Source organism: Brugia malayi, assembly GCF_000002995.4.
Source record: "Brugia malayi strain FR3 genome assembly, contig: Bm_v4_ChrX_scaffold_001, whole genome shotgun sequence".
Lineage (NCBI taxonomy): Eukaryota > Metazoa > Nematoda > Chromadorea > Rhabditida > Onchocercidae > Brugia > Brugia malayi.
The window spans coordinates 24587693-24608158 of record NW_025062479.1 but is presented as its reverse complement, the minus strand read 5'-3'; the positions used below and the strand labels follow the sequence as shown (position 1 = coordinate 24608158).

General features: G+C 28.0%; 2 protein-coding genes across 3 annotated transcripts; one reads left to right on the top strand and one right to left on the bottom strand.

Moving 5' to 3' along the window:
- Nucleotides 1–633: 633 nt before the first annotated feature.
- Nucleotides 634–3517, top strand: Bm13207 (the record flags this gene model as incomplete). Of its 2 annotated transcripts, none has more annotated exons than XM_043076009.1 (6): nucleotides 634–839; nucleotides 1277–1514; nucleotides 1757–1924; nucleotides 2373–2565; nucleotides 3174–3313; nucleotides 3476–3517. In XM_043076009.1, 6 exons carry the CDS (start codon nucleotides 634–636, stop codon nucleotides 3515–3517), a joined length of 987 nt encoding a protein of 328 aa, XP_042931943.1. The 2 variants fall into 2 exon arrangements, with proteins under 2 accessions (XP_042931943.1, XP_042931942.1); XM_043076008.1 differs by having other exon boundaries at nucleotides 1757–1945.
- A 2284-nt stretch (nucleotides 3518–5801) lies between these two features.
- Nucleotides 5802–13252, bottom strand: Bma-npp-11 (Nsp1-like C-terminal region family protein; the record flags this gene model as incomplete). The annotated part of the gene is made up of 16 exons (XM_043076007.1): nucleotides 5802–5854; nucleotides 6091–6208; nucleotides 6301–6373; nucleotides 6647–6861; nucleotides 7190–7334; nucleotides 7693–8001; nucleotides 8097–8183; nucleotides 8759–8807; nucleotides 8905–8964; nucleotides 9356–9418; nucleotides 10205–10507; nucleotides 10915–11082; nucleotides 11439–11534; nucleotides 11858–11983; nucleotides 12200–12400; nucleotides 12958–13252. The coding sequence occupies 16 exons, from the start codon at nucleotides 13250–13252 to the stop codon at nucleotides 5802–5804; spliced, it is 2361 nt and encodes a 786-aa protein (XP_042931941.1).
- Nucleotides 13253–20466: the final 7214 nt, after the last annotated feature.

Here is a 20466-nt window from a genome sequence, read left to right as displayed (position 1 = left end):
GCAATTTTATTTTCTGCTGCACACTAAAATTCAATCATTAAACTACACAGATCAAAAGATAGAAATTGTGGTTGTGATCATTACTAAAAAAAAAAAAAAAATGAATTAAGAAAGAAAAGAAAATCATTTTTAAGGTTCCCAGTGCTAACTCAAAATATTATTAATTTCACTTTCTCATTTCTCACATTTCTTTATTGAAAACAGAAATTTGCCATTTATAAATTTACCATGGTTTTATAATTCTCTCATGAAAATCATTGAAATATTCACACAATTTTAGTTTTTAATTTTATTAAGCTTTCCATGAACTATTTAATGAGACTTTGCTGCTAAAAGTTTTTCGCTGCTGGAAAATTCAAAAAAAACTTTTCATGCATCATTTTCATTCTCTTTTCATCTTTACACAATTGTCTGCAAAGAATATGTGACATATATCAACATAATTCTAATTAACAGGATTAGCTGTTAATTAAAGGTGAGTTCTTACTCATTATCAAACTTCAGCCTTGATCTCGACAAATTCTTTAATTTTCTTCTTTTTATATGTAATATCTTCCTACAAAAAGGCAACTCAACTCTAATTATTGAAATTTAGAGGTAGTAAGCTGCAAAAATTTTAGGCTGATTATAAATATGGAATCATGCAAGCAAGCAAGTGAATTAGCTAATAGTATCGTATACAATGCTATTCTCATTGCTGTAATTATCACTTCAGCGACAGCAATTATTGTTGAAATTTGGGTAATATTTAAGACAACAAATCGTATTTTACTCCATCAGAATGCTCGAATTTTGATTATCACACATCAGTTATGGCTCATTCTTCACTGTGCTGCAAGGTTTCATATTTTTGCTCTAATTATTAAAAGAATTTTCATTTTTTGATTACTTTCTTTATTGTAGTACATATATGAAGAATTTAAGTTTGTCTTTAATACTTTTCTGCAACCTCAAACGAATAGCGATGCGGTAATGTCGCACTCCTAAATTCAATTCTTTCAAAAATTGTGCACAAAGAAATGATTAAAATGTAAATAAAAAGGTATACAGTAACAAAATACTGGTGGAAAAGAGAAAAAAGCAATCAATTGAATATTATATCAAACTAAAGCTGTAAGTAAGCAACGGAATGTACAAAGAAGTGGATTAGTTGATCGACTGCTGATCAACCGATCACATCTCGGATGATAAGCGAATGCTGTACAATCATTTCAAACAATTCAAGTTACGAGCAAAAATTTCACTCACTTTGAAAAATCTTTTCTAGTTATTACAGAATATTTGCCCATACCTATGTATTACTGGCATACCGTAGGGTACGTGTCGATAACCCGTGCGGGTATATGTTGTTTGTTTGGGAATGTTTCATGATGCGAGCACCGATCGTTTTATCATCTTCCCTAAATTCCGCTTCTATACCTTCAATAGTAGCTGAAAGAATTATTGCTACATTTTTCTCATCCAAATATGAAAAATTTGGAAAAAAAGTGGCTGTCATCTTTATTATAATAGAGGTATGAACAATTTTATTTTGTCTTTAATACTTTAAATAAATTTAATAATTTCAAGCTTGTTTTTGAATTAAAAAATTGAAAATACTGCACAATTTAAATTTTAATTCCGTATACGTTAATAAAATATATGAATTCTTCCTAATAATATTAATAAACAATACAATTAAAGTTGCATAAAACTTGGAAATGAAGTTTGTAGTTCTAATGATATTTGTGAATATTTTGTAAATATAACTTTTCAGGTAGTTCTTGGAATTGGAACCTTTGCGTTTATGTTTGGTGATTTTACATTACCCTATTCAAAAAGGGTACACCATTGTCCTAAAGCATGGCCTGAGAGAGCTACAAGAATTTCTATGGTCCTCGGTCTTCATGCTCTAATCGATTTCATTTCTGTTTTAGTTATTCCGGTTTTACTTTACGTTAATAAGGCAATTCTGGTTTATTTCACTTTTTCATTTACAAATACAGATTAAATACCAAATGGATTGATTCAATCTAAATGTTCTGGAAGAAATTAACTTTAAGTTACGTAAGCGTTTTTTGCATGTTCCGGTTGATCTACTTCCTGAATGTTCTGCCAAGTACTTCTGATTTAGTCATAGCAGATCAGAAGTACTTTGCGGATTTTTCCATCGTATTATCGGAACAAATTGTTGATGTGACTCATTTCCTTACCGTTTCGATTGCATATTCTATCTTAGAAGAACGAAATGGAAGGATTCCAGCATTAATGATAGAAGAATTTAACATTTATAAAGTTAAAATTAAAAAAAAAAAAAACTTATAAACAAAAGTTTTCTTTTTTTCTTCATTGCATTTTACTTTTAATTTTCATCCAACGTATAATTTTTTCAGAGATTTCATCGTAATAAAATTCACGTGAACTTATCGGATCGTTATCAAATCACAGAAAATATAAATTCTCTTCGTACATTATTACGCATGTTCACATTTCATTCTCTATTTCGAGGTCTTCACCTGGTTGCAGTGTCTATGTTTTTTGCTTTTCGTTTGAAATCTTCTGTCGGAAATGCTATTTATCTGGAAGGTTCGTTTCCTTTTTCAAATTAAAATAGTAACTCGAATTTTCTCTGATTCAAACAAAATATATGAATAGATAATTGCAGATAAACGAATTCAGTTAATAATAGTGAAATGGAAATTTATTCCAATCTAATTTGCCTCAAGCAATACGGGGACAGTAAAAAATCGCTTGAAATATGTGAAATATAATCAATATAGAAACCAAAATCAAAATAAGCATAACATTGAAAATTTTCGAAAATTTTTAATAAATAAATTTAAACAATAAACATGAGATTAGACAATTTTGATTCATAGAGTTATTTACAAATTATAGAAGGAATATTAAAAAAAACTTAAATGTTACGAAGGAATTCAGAAATGATTTGAATAGTTTTTACTTACTGAACTTTTAAATTTATAAGCTTGTCTTACTGCTAACTATAATTTTATTGTTGGCACTTTGAACTATGATGTCTTATCGATTTTGTAAAATTTATCGTTGTAGTATAAATTGTGCAACTTATCAAAAAAAAAATAATACTATAAAATTATCCATTAATGTTAATGTTTTAAAAATGGGACTTCAAAAATGCTTATCTAGGTGGTACAAAAAATTTTATTAAAATTCAGGTCTACAGCTAACACCATTATACGCATTAACCTTACCAATTGCTATAGTATGGACAGAAAAACATGTCAGGAAAACTGCCCAGGAAAATTGCCGGAAAGCTATGGAATTAAAGGGCAATGAAGCAGCTAATCATTACTTTGTATGTATTTTAATGCTTTTTTGAGCATTTTAATTCTTAGAAAGAATTGTTAAATATACGAATTATTAAAGGAAGGTAATTAATATATTAGCTTGTTTACAAACAAACGTTGCTTAAATATATTAGCAATGAATTTCGAAAATTTGATTTGCATTTTTTCAGACAATTTTCGAAAGACCTGCAGGAAGAATGCTTAAAGATTGAAAAGAATGTCTTAACAATGTGTCAGCAATGAAAGCATAAAGACGATGAAAATTATAAGTTGAATAGATTTGAGAAGAACACAAAAAAAAAAAAAAAACAAATTTTAAAAGAAATTAAAGATCTCATCTCTCATCAAATCTAATTGGTAATATATATTTTCTTTAATTTAATACCATTCTCATTAAAACTATTTTTGGTGTAAAATTCTTTTTATTCGTAATATTTATATTCTTAATATTAAAAATTCTTAATATAAAAAGAAAAGAAAAATGGTTATCGTGGAAATATTGTCACTATTACCCTCTTTTTTTTTTTTTCAAACAAAAAATTTATCATAATTATAAGTTCAATCCTTGTAAAACATTTCTTTGTTTGAATAAATTTATTTGCCCATCGAACAATTTAACTTTACTCCAATAGTTCTCAAAATTGCAACAAAATTGTTCAAAAAAAAAAAAATCGACTGCATAATAAAATAGTGATTTTACTACAAAAGTTATCGTCAAATTGTCATAAGAATAAAAGTATAAATGAGTTACGTTCTGGCATATTTATTTGGTTATAGGCGACAAACTCACCCTTATTTGCATATTAATTTAAAAATAAATTACAAAGAAATAAGATGACAAATATCAGTTTACAGACATTTTATCAATAAAATGATAAACAATGATAAGTTTATTTTTGCTGCTTGCTGCAACTCATTTATCAATTTTAAAATTAAAATCCTTAGATGTAAGGGAAGGAAAAGGTGAAACCAATCAATGCAGTCATATTCCGCGCTGCGCATTTTGCCGATCTCTACTATCAGAGACTGTCTTTGATCACTAAAAACTCTAATAGGCTATTTCATTTGCGCACATGCGCAGTTGTTAAGAAAGGAAGAGTATGTGATTGATTGCTTTTTGACTATCTCAAATTTTATTTTAAGTCATTTAAAAGATGATTGTATGCTTATCCCATGGCTTAATTATTTAATGAGTTTGTAATTGTCACATTTTATTTGTGTTAATTAATTCCACTTATTTCACTTCTCTCTGTAATCAGTAATTTGTAGTCTATTGTGAGTGTAAAATCGAAACGTTGTAAAATATGCGTAATTTAAAATCACAAATTTAATGAACAAAAATTCATCCTAGAAAGATCTATTGATGATAAGTAGAAATTAGCACAGAACTATCTAGGGAATGTCATGTCAATTGGCACTGTCTCATTTCTCTCCTCATATTTCACTTTTGTTTACTAAAACTCATCTCACTTGATTAGAATTATGAAAATTAAAATAATTTGTGCAGTCTAATTTAATGAATCTTCTCGTAAAATTTGAAGTTCAATTTGAAGTTAAAATTCATTTCAATTGAACACTAGAAAATTATACATCATTTAAGCAAGAAAATTATTTCTCATTTTTACATTTTATCTGAGCTTATCTGCTTGTTCTAAAAACATATATTTCATCTAATAACAAAAGCTATGTGCATTATGTTTAATATGTGTTAAAAATTTTGTTTCAAATCAAATTTGCTTTGCAGTATCGAAATATTGTATAATCCAGTTCCGATTTATAATTTATAAGCCGATTTATAAGTCAATATATTTGTTAAAATTATGCAAATAAATAATTTTGATTGAATTGAACAACTGTGCATTTTGTTGGATTCATATTTTTGGTTTTTCCTTTTTTTCTTTCAATAAAATTTCATTTTTTTTTTTTTTTTTTGAAATATTTTTGAACTAAATTTATTAAGGAATGAAAAAAAAAAGCAGAATTAGATGCATTTTATTATGTTTAATAAATAGAATAGAATATACGGCTCATTTTTCCTTAGAAAAACCAATAATAAAAGGGACGAGATAGCAGTAACAAAGTAAAAAAAAAAAAGGCAGGCAAATTTGCATTTCATAGTTGGATATTTTAACTAAACCATTTTCGATTCTCAAAGGGATAACAATAATATGAGATAACAATAATTTTTTTTTTTTTTTTAATAATACACATATAAGATATGAAAAACAAAACGGATGCATTCAAGAATAAATTATAATTTGCATGCTTGATAAAAAAGAGAAAACCACGATGCAAGCAAATAGGATCAACAAAGAAAAGTCTATTCTAGTCTGTAACTATTCCTTCTTCTAAAATGTAGCGTTAAGAATAAGTAAATCTCTTTTATATGTCATGAGATGAAAAACTTCATATGCATTTATCGTCTCATAAAACTGATACAAAAAAGATTATAGCAAACAAAAAGATCCGTACAAAAGAGACTAGATTTTTCTTCATTTATTTCATCGATAATCCTTCCGATAATTTTGCCACTTTCTTTTTTAAGTCACCTGTAATGTAAATGAATTTAATCACATTTCTGAAAACATATGCCAAAATTAAGCACTGATTATCAAATCTTCACCAGCTAAATTTCTTACGCAATAAGACCTCCTCACCATGAAATCAACATCAAAAACAAGCTAAAACTTTATAATTTAAATTATATTATTCTACATCAAATAGCAAATAAAGTTTGATCACAATGAACAAATATTCATATAGAAAAAAAAAAAGGAACACTAACAGCTTTGTTCATCAATCCATTGCAGAGCATCCAGTTGACGTCTAAGAATCTGCGCAATCTGTTCCGCCGATTCAGCCTCATCATCGAGACCCACAGCACTTCTCTGTAGTTCTTTAACCTAAAAATTTATATTTGTCCAGTAAATACTTCAAATCCTACATAAAATATAGAAATTCTATAAGTATAATGCAGAAAGTTATGCAAATGCACCTGTTCGATGATGTCAGTGATGTCATCATCTGCTTGTTTCAGCTGTGCATCAATTCGTAGCTGTAGTTGCAACCTAAAATTAGACAAATTATTAGCAATTTTAAGGCTAATTTGCATTTTGTCTAAATACAATAAAACTGAAAGCATAAAAACTTATATCATAATAATAATAATAACCAGTCAATTATTTTATAGTTTTTGTTGTCATTTAACGAAAAAAACAAAACATAATGGTAACAAAAAATTTCCGAAAGTACTTTTACGACTAGAAATTAAGATATGATTACAAAGTGAAAGCCGCAAAATGAGCCTAGTCAAGTTGTTACAGTGTCAAAAACAAACTTACATAGCCTGTCGTTGCATATCAGCATGAGTAGCTACACCTGGATCTGGTAGTCCTATTGGCGTCATTTCTGTCCAATCACTAAGACCCAATGCCTTTTCCAAATCAACAACTAAAGCCTCAAGTTCAGCTTGCTGTTGAGAAATAAAATCCACAGTATGCAAAAATCGATCCTTCTCCTCTTCCAGTTGCTTGATCTCTTCGCTTATATCAAGAACCTATAATTCTTATGCAATCATACTTCCATACAAAATAATGGACTTCGAACTAAAATTCAAAGAAATAAGAAATTCAGCGTATGTTGTGATGGTGCAATTACATGTTGAAGTTAATCAAGAATTAGAATCAATAAAAAGCAAACAGTTACATGATCGACAATTAAAATATCGCATCATTCATAAAGAAAAATTACAAATTTTAAAGAAATAAATCAAAAAAAGAAAAAAAAAAAAAAAAAAAAAAAAACAAAAGTTGGCCTTAAGTATTGCAGAAAATGAGACTGAAATATACACACACACACAAAAAAAAAAAAACAAAAAGTTATACCTTTTGCTGATTTCCTCGCAAAACTCGATCAAATGCATTCAATTCAAGTACTTGGGACATAAAAACACGCTGTTGTGTTTCGACATCAAGTGCTAAACGATTTATAAGCTGCTCCAGTTGTGCAAATGAGATCGGTTTATCAGGTCTGTAGCAAATCAGCTAATGAATATATATATGTAACTGGTACCTATATGCTTAACAATAAAAACAGTCCCGTAAAAATTAAAATAAAACAGCCAAACATGCAAGTTTTATATTGAGAAGATCAGGTGTACTAATCAGAATCTCACTTCTATCTATCTTCAAATTATTGTTAGCACCATTTAATTTGTAGAAAAGTCATTTTTAAATTTTTATTTTTTAAAAAATAAAATACAGTAACTAATCTGAAGCCGATCTCTAACTGATAATTTTGTTTAACTTTTCCAGCTATTTCTTTTATATATTTTATTATTATTTAGAAACCAAAATTCCAATTATAACCCGAACGAAATATAACTTACGTGATAGTGGGAGCAGCAGGAACAATACTAGCTAAAGCACTTGAAGTTATTGTTGAAGTAGTAGTTGTAATTGAAGCAGTTGATGGTAAAGCAGTTGTTCTCGAAGGATATAATAATGATGGGAGTGCTGAACCAGCCGAAGTCACTGTATTTGTAGTAGATACAGCGGAAGTAGTTGTGGTAGATTGTAAAAAAGATGTTATAATTGGTAATGAAGCAGTAGTTACCATCGTTGTTGTTACCGCTGCTGCTGCTGCTGCTGCTGTTGTTGTTGTTGTTGTTGTTGTTGTTGTTGTTGCTAATTGCCCACTGTAAGACGTAATTTGTCAATAATGATTTACTTATTGAAATCAAGAAAGATATATTTTAAATGAAAAAAGAAAAAGTTCAAACTTTTAACTTACAAGGCAAATCCATTTGTTGGTACAGTAGGAAGAGCAGTTGCAGGTGTAGCTTGAAATAATGGCAGTGTCGAAGCAGCTGAAGTCATGCTGAAATGAAATGATAAATGACCATTACATATGAAAATGAGAAATTTGAACATTTTTAGCAAGTGTTAATTACTGAGGCCATTAGCAACAAGATATGGGGACTGCACATGCACTATTAATGTAATAATAAAAAAGGTCATCAAATATTTGTCACAAATATTGATAATTATTCTTGCGCCAAAAAATTAATTTACTTTTTGATTTAAAATGCAAATTCGAATGATTTTTTAACTTGAAAACAAGAATTGTAGACTTAAGCTACGGTAATCAACTTAATTATAGCGAAGGAAAAAGAATTCCGCTTTAAGTGATGGCTGAGTTTTTGTAAACTTCATTAAGTGAAACTAGAAGTGACAACTGTGTTCTTAAAGAGAACAAGTGAGAAACAGTGTAAGAACAGCAATATTATATTTAGTTAATTCATGAACTGCACCAGTTGGCATAAATTTTAATTAAATTAAAATTTGAAAAGATACTATTATTACAACAAAAGTGTACTTGTGTGTTGTAAAGATTATGGAATCATTCTACACAAAACAGCAGAAATTGAAACTAATTCAATCTTATAAAATCACCTCACTACTGGTTGTAATGGTTGTAGCGCACTCGATGCTGGTGTGAGAGCTGAAAATTGAAACATTACATGAAAAAAAAAAAAAAAAAATTAAGACGCACAAACAAATATCCATAAAGGAAATACAACTTCAAAACTGAAAATTACCTGAAGAACCAAAAGTAAATGCAGAAGTAGCAGCTGGATTAAGGGAAGCGGGCGTTGTTCCTAAACAAGAAATATTTATCTAGAAAAATAACTTTGATACAAAACAAAGTGGAAAATTTTTCAAAACAGAAAAAGCAACTCCTTGCAGAAAAAAGCAGCATTCATTTAGCTCATTTTAAATTTGCCTATCACCATAAAGTCGCATGATGTCTCTTAATTCAGCTTGTATTAAAATCCAGAATTCATTTCAAAATCTAGAATTCATTTCTGGAAGCTCAATAATACATTAAATATATTGTTTCCTATAGTACCAAACGAATCAACCTGAAAAGACTAAAAAAAAAAAAAGCATATGAATAAAACAAAAATATGACATTAGAAATTGTTGGTACTAAAAAAGAATTCTCTACTTAACACATTTTAGCTTTTAGCCAGAAAACAGATATTTCACCTGTACTACCAAAAGAGAGCACTGCACTGCTAGTTGTAGTAGTTAATGATGGTGCTGCTGTACCTGAAACCAAATCAATGGAAAAAAAAAATGAAAAAATCAGTCAGATCGAAAAGAAGTTGAAATTTAAAAGATGCCCTGATGTTACCTGCACTCCTTTCAATACCTTTCGAATCCTCATACTATTAATAAAATGTTTGAAAAAATGAGCTAGCATTTCATTATGAATGCCATTATTATTTTTTTTTTTTTTTTTATAACAACAGATACGACATTAAACTAAGAAGCTATCAGTTGGCAAGCGAGAACTACACTTCCTGCTAATATAATAACCGAATGTAAGTGGTAGCATATATAAGAGGTATAAGGAACAATACTTGACGTTATGCATTAACATTTTTAATTTTTTAACAGTCAACGAAGTAATAATGGTCATATGTACTTTAAATTTAAATACTAAATAATAAAATTTAAATCTAAATACTAAATAATAACCTATGATTGACTTAGTTCCATTTTTTTTTTACCATTTCTTTGCTAATGGTTAAGATTTCAAGAACAATGCACAAAAAATATACAGAAGATATTAACAGATTCTTTAAAAAATGAGTAGCAGGACTGTTGCAACAAATATGCCAACTAATTCATAAAAAATTATAACATAATTTATAAAAAAAACTCGATACATGATTTACCAAAAACAAAGTCAACTCATTTCGCTCAATCAACTCTACAACTGAGGACACCGATAACGTGATGCTTGCCAATTAGCATCAACACAGTTTATTTATGAATTCCCAAACTAATTCCCCAAAATCTTAACATGGCTTGCAATATGTATAATCATACCACTCAATTCAGACATCGACGTAGTACCAGTCGCAGATGTGGTAACTGACGCAGTTTTCGTTCCAAATAATCCAGCAAATTGAGGAGCTGCCATGGAAGCAGTAGACTGAAATGCAACAGTAGGTGCAGTACTAGTCGAAGTTAATGAAGAAACAGCAGAACCGAATAAAGATGGTGCTGCGGTTCCAGTCGTCGGAGCCGCAGTGTTGAAACCAAAGGATAAGGCAGGTGCCGCAACAGTAGTAGTAGTAGCAGGAGTTGCAGCAGTACCAATTGCCGAAGGTGATGCAAATGTTGATTTCGCTAGAATTATTGCAATTCAAGTTATTCTTTAACAAAATTTGTCTTCTTTTCCAACTTTATCATTTCTTTTCTAAATCAAAAATATTACAAATTTAATCGTTCACTTGCTAGATTGATTCACAAAAAATTTTTCAAAGATAACCTGAAGATAATTAATCATCTTAATTAATTATTGTAGAATGATTGCATTTCAGTCTCATCTTCAATGCTTTCACAGATTTACTCTGATTTTTGCAGTAAGATCATACTAAGATATAATGATGACATAATTCATGTATATCACTATAAACTCTTAAATTCTTCTAAATTTATAAATTATCTAAAAATTTACTGACGCATTAAGGTCACAAAAGCCACTTCTAGAACCACTCGAAAGATATGTCAGAAAGTAAACTTCAAAAGGGAACCTATAGTCGAAGTACTAAAGAGAGATCCAGTTGTTGGAATAGTGCTAGGTGTAGTAGCAGCAACTTGACCAAATAAACCTCCTGAAGTCGATTTTTGACCAAAGAGGCTACTCGTCGAAGCACCAATAGTTGGAGTAGCAGACACAGCTGGCTGCACTGTTGCAAGTCCTGAAAGAAGGGATTTTTCCTAAAAAAATTCAGCAATAATCTTGGTGAAGAATACTGCCGAACAAAATTGACGATAACATTTTATGTATATCCCAACCCAGAGAAGGTTAACCAAATGTCCACCTTGATGAATCAAATTTTTATTTTATTATAATTTGGAGTAAGATAGCAGATAATCTTCATTTTCTCGTAAAAAATATTCAGCAAATTACTTTCAGATTATGGTTGAACACTGTAAATAAATTATATTTAATGATTTAGATCAACACCGAAATACTAAATTCTAGACAGAACAGATCTCAATATATTTTTGAATAAAAAAGTATAAAATCTTCAGCACATCACAAAAAACCTACCAAATAAAGAACCAGAAGGTTGGCTACTAGAAGTTGGAGTGCCGAAGGAAAATGGAGCCATACTGGTTGTTGTACCAACTGAACCGGTGTTTGTTGCTGAAGACAATCTTTTCAATGACGCCACATTTAGTAATTATAATGTTAACACTAATAATTGTGATTGTTAAATTAGTTATAAAGAAAAACCTTAGGTACCCGAACTCTACAAATTCTTTTACTCATATTTCCTGATGTCTGTAACAAAATAAAATTCAATGATCCAGACATGCATGACACGTCTTAAAAAGTAATCTGAGGAAAAACCTTAAGTGAATGAGGAAAGTAATCTTAAGGAAAAACATAAAAACCTATCCAAATAATTAGCTTACAGTGACGACAAAGCTATAAAAATAAAGAATAAGTAAGCTTCAGCTAGTTACCAGTTGTTGGTACAGTTCCAAACAAAAGACCTCCACCGAGTTGAGCATTTGTAGTGGTGGCTGGTGTTGCCGTTACCGTTGGTGAAGTGAGATTAGCGAACAATGAAGATGGTTTTGCACCAACACCTAAATACCTGATTTCAAAAACATGGGAATTGCCTTTCACCTTTTCCACAGTAACCATTACAGATTGCATAAACAATTAATAAGCTATTAATTTTAGTCGCTAAGCAAGCTTTTATAAAAATCGACTCAGAAGTATATTATATAATAGAAAAATTACTCAATGACTGAATTTGCAGAATAAACTCATAAGTCGTGCAACAAAAAATTAAATTCTACCAAGCGATGAAGAGAAGATTGATGCAGTCGTATTTGCAGGAGCCGTTGCTGTTGTTGTTGTTGCTGCTGCCAATGATGATGTGGTTGTGGAGGTGCCAAATAAACCACCAGAACCAGCGGCTGGTTTAGCACCAAACGTAAAACCACCATTCGCAGTTGTCGAAGGTGAACCAAACGTGCTGCCAAAAATACTTCCTGTTCCTGGAAAAATCTTTCGAAAATTTACAGTTTAATAACATCAAGAAGCATTCAGTCGTTCTATGAAAAAACAAGTTTCTTTTGAAAAACTCCAAGCTGAATATATGTCCGCATATGGATTATTCCATAAAGCCCATGATATTAACCGGCAAATCAGCTATTCAAACCTATACTCATATTAGATCGAAACTTCCACTAAAAAGCCGATATCTGCATATACATTTTAACATAGATGCGTTTTGTTATGTTCCTTCGTTATAAGAATTTACTGCAAAAAAAGTTACTTTCCAATTTTTTTCTACTCATTCAGAATATGTATCATCATGTTCTGTTTGTATTACATGTAGTATAGCTTACACATTCACCCAAAATGAATCCTACTTTGCAAACCAAACTTATTCAAATCCTGAAAAGGTAATTACCTACCTATTACCATCCTAAAAAGCAACAGGTTATTTAAACTGAATTTCACGAAAAAAAAAAAAAAAAACTAGAAATTATGTCATATGCAATAAGCACAAATTAAAAAAAAAAAAAAAAAAAAAAGGAATAATAAAGACCTTTATTGGTTGCGGATCCAAAACTAAATCCAGTTGTGGCACCAGTATTAGAAGCTACACTTGTAGCAGTTCCACCACTTGCAGCAGTTCCACCAAATAACAGTGGTTTAGATGTGTTGCCAAAGGAAAAACCAGAGGATTGTGTAGTAGTTGTGATAGCAGAAGATGTCGTAGTATTTCCAAAAGAAAATAAAGGTTTCGCTGCTCCTTGTGTACCTGCTGTTGTTCCATTTGTTGTAGTTGATGTTGATCCAAAGGTAAATCCTGTATTAGTTCCCTTCGAACCACCAAACATAGTCTCTAAAATTTAATCATATTTTGCTAATTTTAAATAATAAATTTTTTTAAATTATTGCAATAGACTGGGAAGAATATAATAAATGATTGACTGGAATATTATACCATTAATAATAAATAGTTTAATATAATAATTTTCAACAAATTTAAGAAATGAAATATAATTCTAATGTCTGTTTGAATTCTGATATTTTGACTTTTGTTTTTTATATTGGTTTTTTTTTTTCACTATGGTTTTTTTCTGCATTTTGTGCTTTAATTGAACAGGATGCAAAAGAGATTGCTGCTTTAAGTACTACATCTCAAATTGGTTTTTGTTTTTTGGATATCGGTAGTGGTTTTGTCTTTTATTTATATGATTAGTCATTTTTTTTTAAAAAACTTTGTTGTTTATACAAGTACTTAACAGATAAATTAATGAATGAAATTAGATGAAAAAAAAAAATGAGAAAGCTCAAAAACACAAACTACCAAACGAACAGATATTTAAAAAAGCAACCGGCAAAGTGTCTGCTAACTTAAATTTTATTACGACAGGAAGATTTTCGTTGCAAAATGCAAAATGAACTAAAGCAACACTATTGCAACTTATTTATTTTCTTTTTCTGACGTAGCTCTCTGCTTGTTGGTTATATTTCTTTACTACTCGTTGCATTAGATTGTTATGTCTAAATCTGACTACTCAAACGTCAGTACACGTCAGTATGTCTAATATAAGTTTACACGTGTCTTTGCTTGCATTCATTTCATGATAAAACAAAATAGGAAGCGTTAGCAATTTATTAATTATTAATTTAAAAATCTAATTTTTATTTTGATGATACATAGATGCATTTTGTTGTGATATAATTTTATTAATGCTTAAACGTGTAGCGCAATACTTAGATGACAGTAACAGATTGAAAAAAACGAGAAAAACGTATACGTATAAGGCATAAAAGAGTTGTAATACAATTTTATTGAAATAATTGTTTTACATTTAACTATTATATTTAGAAAAGCACAGTTTATCGTAATATTAAATATATGTCGAGTTTTTGCATTCATGCGTAAGTATAAAATATAATGAATGGATAGTAACGTAAATGTGACGTGAACAGTTTAAGTGGATGATAACGTGAAGATACAGTATTAAGTGGATGATTACGTGAATGATACAGTATTAAGTGAGTGACAACGTGAATGATACAGTGTTAAGTGGATGATTACGTGAATGATACAGTATTAAGTGAGTGACAACGTGAATGATACAGTGTTAAGTGGATGATTACGTGAATGATAACGTGAAGATACAGTATTAAGTGGATGATTACGTGAATGATACAGTGTTAAGTGAGTGACAACGTGAATGATACAATGTTAAGTGGATGATTACGTGAATGATAACGTGAAGATACAGTATTAAGTGGATGATTACGTGAATGATACAGTGTTAAGTGAGTGACAACGTGAATGATAGAATGTTAACTGGATGATAAGTGAGTGACAACGTGAATGATAGAATGTTAACTGGATGATAACGTGAATGATACAGTGTTAAGTGAGTGACAACGTGAATGATACAATGTTAAGTGGATGATTACATGAATGATAGTGGATGATAACGTGAATGATAGAGTGTTAAGTGGATGATAACGTGAATGATAGAGTGTTAAGTGGATGATAACGTGAATGATAGTGGATGATTACGTGAATGATACAGTGTTAAGTGAGTGACAACGTGAATGATACAATGTTAAGTGGATGATTACATGAATGATAGTGGATGATAACGTGAATGATACAGTGTTAAGTGAGTGACAACGTGAATGATACAGTGTTAAGTGGATGATTACATGAATGATAGTGGATGATAACGTGAATGATACAGTGTTAAGTGAGTGACAACGTGAATGATACAATGTTAAGTGGATGATTACATGAATGATAGTGGATGATAACGTGAATGATACAGTGTTAAGTGAGTGACAACGTGAATGATACAGTGTTAAGTGGATGATTACGTGAATGATAGTGGATGATAACGTGAATGATACAGTATTAAGTGGATGATTACGTGAATGATACAGTGTTAAGTGGATGATTACGTGAATGATACAGTGTTAAGTGAGTGACAACGTGAATGATACAATGTTAAGTGGATGATTACGTGAATGATACAGTATTAAGTGGATGATTACGTGAATGATACAGTGTTAAGTGGATGATTACATGAATGATAGTGGATGATTACGTGAATGATACAGTGTTAAGTGAGTGACAACGTGAATGATAGAATGTTAACTGGATGATAACGTGAATGATACAGTGTTAAGTGAGTGACAACGTGAATGATACAATGTTAACTGGATGATAACGTGAATGATACAGTGTTAAGTGAGTGACAACGTGAATGATACAATGTTAAGTGGATGATTACATGAATGATAGTGGATGATAACGTGAATGATACAGTGTTAAGTGAGTGACAACGTGAATGATAGAATGTTAAGTGGATGATAACGTGAATATTAATTTGCAATTCATAAACTTAAAAAATTTTTTATTATACTGAAATTGGATGCATTAGTAAGTTATAAAAAGCTAAAATATAACCTAATTTATTTTTTATTCATAATTCATCTAAGATTCATTTCATATAAAAAAGCTAAATGTTTTTTTAACTCTTTTATATATTTGAATTTTAAGCGGTAATTAATAACAGAAACAGTAATTGTCATAATTTCACTTATATCTCAAGTTAAAATTCAGCTGTATTTATCTTTGCAAACAGAAACCAGTAATTAAGATAAATATTATCATTCTGTATTGATAGGAAATTTGCATCATTTTAAAAATTGACTGACATATAATCAATCAGTTACTTATATAATGAAATAATTTTTGTATATGTTATCAAATTTCATCTATTTTCTTTTTATTATCTTATTTCAACATTTTTTGAGATTATTAATTTATTTAAACGATCAAAATTAATCATCTTAATAATTCATTTTAATACAAAATGATTTTTAGGAGCAATATTTTTTATCCTTTTGATCTAAAAATTTTTTTCAATTTCGATTATGCTACTTTCATCTTATTTAACTTCCTCAGTTAATCATTTTGTTAGCAGTCTTCTTTCTTTCTTTTTTTTTTTTTTTTTATTTGATTATCGAATGATAAGGAGGTCAACTGCTGTCTCTTTGACAGTCGATTAGCTCGTCGTCCTATGCACAACTTATATTTACTGATGTATTTGGTGACAGCATTTTTTTTTTTTTTTTTTTTGTCACCAAAAATGTTGTCATTTAATGAATTCTACTTGTTATAGACAATAAATTGCATTGTTATATAATGGACGGATTAAAATTAAAAATATAAGTGAAATTATTTCTAGCAGATTAAAAATAAGTAAAATATTATTCACATATGTTTTTTTTTTTTTTTTTAAACTAAATCAAGTAGAAATTAATTTAACAATAAGTAGAAACTGATCATAGTAAGTATAAATTTAATCATATAAATTAGTTATAATAAATATATTGTTAAAAATGTATATAATTGCAATTGATATAACAACTGCTACTAGTAAATTTTAATTGAAATGAAATTTTCAAATAATTATACTATTGAAAATTTAAATGTAGCAAAGAAATGAGTCATGTGATAATTATAATAATAACTTTTTGGCGTAGATTGTAACTGAAATACGGATAAATGGATGAATGATTAAAATTTACGAATAATAATTGTACATTGGTGAATAAAATAACTTGAATATAAGTAAAGTTAGGTAAAAATAAAGTTAACATGGGTTAAGTTAGGTAAAAAAAAAAAAGAAAAACTGTAATATGGATTAGATTAAGTAAAAATAAACGAATTGAAATCAAGTAGTTACAGGATAGAATTAAGTATATCAGTCTTTTTTTCCCTTTTTTTTTTTGATAAAAGAAAATTACATATTTGATCTAAAGATATGAATATTAACAAATCTGATTTGATCTGTTCCCGTCTGATCTATTAGTTCCTAATGATTAATTTCATCATTAAGCATTTTAATGAGACATTATTGTTAATGTTTATTTCAATCGTTTTGTCTCCATCACTTCTAAGTAAGTTAATCTTATAAGCTATATAAAAAATTTTTTATATAAGAAATTTTTTTTTTTTTTCTGAAATTTATTTAAAAATTTTGTGTAAATGTAAAATTTTTGAAATTGAATAAATTTAGAAATGCAATTATGATAGTTGATTGTCGCATTTGTCATTTATTCATTTGCATCCCCTAACATTTTTGGTACATTTAATTTCAAATTGAAATTCTTTTTTTTTCTATTTTGCACCTTACATGGCACTTCAAATGAAAAAAGCTTTTTCTAAATGATTCATGGACAATGGTTCTTCTTATTCTATTCAATTTAATTTATTTGATTGTTAGTTTTTGACATTTCTTTCTACTCCTCCTCCTCCCCTTCCTCTCCAAAAATTGTGAAAACTAATGCATAATTTGAAAATTTGAAGCTTAGGTAAAAATATGATAATTAATTTTGAAGCTATTTGAAGCTTAGGTAAAAATATGATAATTAATTTTGAAGCTATTTGAAGCTTAGGTAAAAATATGATAATAAATTTTGAAGCTATTTGAAGCTTAGGTAAAAATATGATAATAAATTTTGAAGCTATTTGAAGCTTAGGTAAAAATATGATAATTAATTTTGAAGCTATTTGAAGCTTAGGTAAAAATATGATAATAAATTTTAGCTTTGATTCATTTGACAAATGTTTTTTAAATTTCACTCCTAAGTTACGAAAAATAGGTCATAATCAGGAAATGGATGAAGAATCAATTTTGTTTAGTTATTTGTTATTGATTTGCATTATTTATTACTTATTTATTATTTTATAAATTTTTTATTGTTTATTCTTTTTTTTAGTTTTTCTTTTTTTTTAGTTTTATTTCCAATTTTTAATTTTAGTATTCTTTATGTTTACTTTTTCTTTCTTTATTTTTTTTTTTTTTGTTCTTCGTTTATTATTTGCCTTTACTTTTCATTTAATTTTTTTTTAATTTTTTATTTTTTTCATTTGTTTTTATTTTTTACTATTTTTTCTTTTTCTTTTTTAATTTTTAAATTTTTATTCTTTATTTTTTGCTTCTTTTTTGGTCTTATATTTTCTCATATTTTTTTTTTTGAATTTTTGATTTTTTTTTTTTTTTTAAAAAATTTTATTTTAATTTTCTATTTTTTATCTTTAAATTATTTTTATTGTTATCAATTACTAATATTTCTCTTCATCCTATATACATCTATTGACTTTAAGCATATGAGCAAATATTGCATCCCTTTTTCAGATTTTATTTTATTTTATTTTATTTTTTTAATTTTCATTTCAATTTATTTTTGGAATGAGAAAGTTTCAGCTAATAATGAAAAAAAGATTGATTATCTCTCTTTTTATTCATTTCTTCATTCATCCCTTAGTTGCATTTTGTGCTTGCAATAAGCACAATATTCTAAAATTAGAGCACAAGCAAATCGATGCCAAAATGAGCCTGAGATTTAATATGAGCCTAGTACGAAGGATGATTTAATAATGAGCCTAGTAAAGAAGGAGAAATGAGGGAAAAAAGAAAAAGAAAAAAAAAGGGAGAGAGAGAGAGAGAAAGAGAAAGAAGTAATCATTAAATATCCATATTTATATGCTTTCTGAAACAAATGCAAATGCATTTATATTTCAAATTATTCACAGAATACACAATTTGTTATTAATAAACTTTTATATTATTAAAATTTTAATAATTATTATTTCTTTTGTTTTTTGTTTTTTTTTCCTATTGACTGACAAAGTTTTTTTTTGTTATATTTTAAAGAATTCAAAAAATTTTCCTCTATTTTGAATCCTTTTTTTTTTCTCTTATTTTTTTTTTTTTTTTCGCATTTCGGTTGTATTTTTTTTTTTGATAAAAGTATTATGAATTATGAGAATGAAGAAATTTTCAATTGTATTATTGCAAATAAAAATAGCATTCTTCATTTATGGTGATTATATTATGAATGAAAAGAAGAAATTTTAGAGATGAAAATTTATCTTTCATTTTTCCGTTTCCTTTTTATTATTATTATTATTATTATTATTATTATTATTATTATTATTATTATTATTATTATTATTATTATTATTATTATTATTATTATTATTATTATTATTGTTATCATTGTCATTCATTCATTTCTTTCATCTCAGTTAAAAGAAGATTCATTCATTTTTTCTCCCTTTACATCTCTTTAAAAGCTATATTAAGCTAGTTGATTTTTCATTTTTCTTTTTGGCTTACATTTTAATTTGATACTTTCATTTCTTTCTTTCTTTTTGTTTGTTTATTTGCTTGTCTGTTTGTTTGTTTGTTTGTTTGTTTGCTTGTTTATTTTTCATTTCTTTTAATAATTATTGAAAAGAAGAAAAAAAAAAAAAAAAGAAAAAGAAAAAGTTTTAGTTTGTTGAAAAAATTTTAGAAACAAATTGATTACTTGATGATATTCAACTTTAGGAAAAAGATATACAGGGAGAGAGGGAGAGAGAGAGAGAGAGAGAAAGAGGGACATATCTTGGAAATAACTACGAAGCAATAACCTATTATCAACGTAAGGGATGCCTTCATTTCGGAGGTATGCTTTTTTTTTTTTTTAATTTTTTTTATTTTTTTTCAGTTTTGAATAGCTAACATTCTCCTTATTTTCTCTTAAATTATTTATAAAATTGTTTTCTTTTTATGCTTTTTTTTCTTTCTTTCTCTTTCTCTCCCTCTCTCTCTCTCTCTCTCTTTCTATTCTTTTCCTTCCTTCCTTCTTTTTTTTTTTTTTTCTAAATTATCTTTTCGTTCTTTTTCATTTGCAATGCTTTTATATATTTGGAAAAAAAAAAAAAAGAAAAAAGCTTTTATTAGTTTCGAATATTTTCTTCTCAATAATAATAATAATAATAGTAATAATAATTTTTTCTTGTTAAAAAAATAAAAAAAAAAAAAGAGGTAAGAAATAAGATAAATTCAAAAATACTATAACTTTGTTTACTATCATTTCAACTTTGTTCGAAATGATATCAATGCTCTCGATTGATTGTCACATGAGGGATGATGATCATCTATTGTTAATACTTCGATGCCGATAAAGTAACAATTGTTGTTTATCACTGATCCTAAATGATTAATACTTTTTATTCTTATTTATT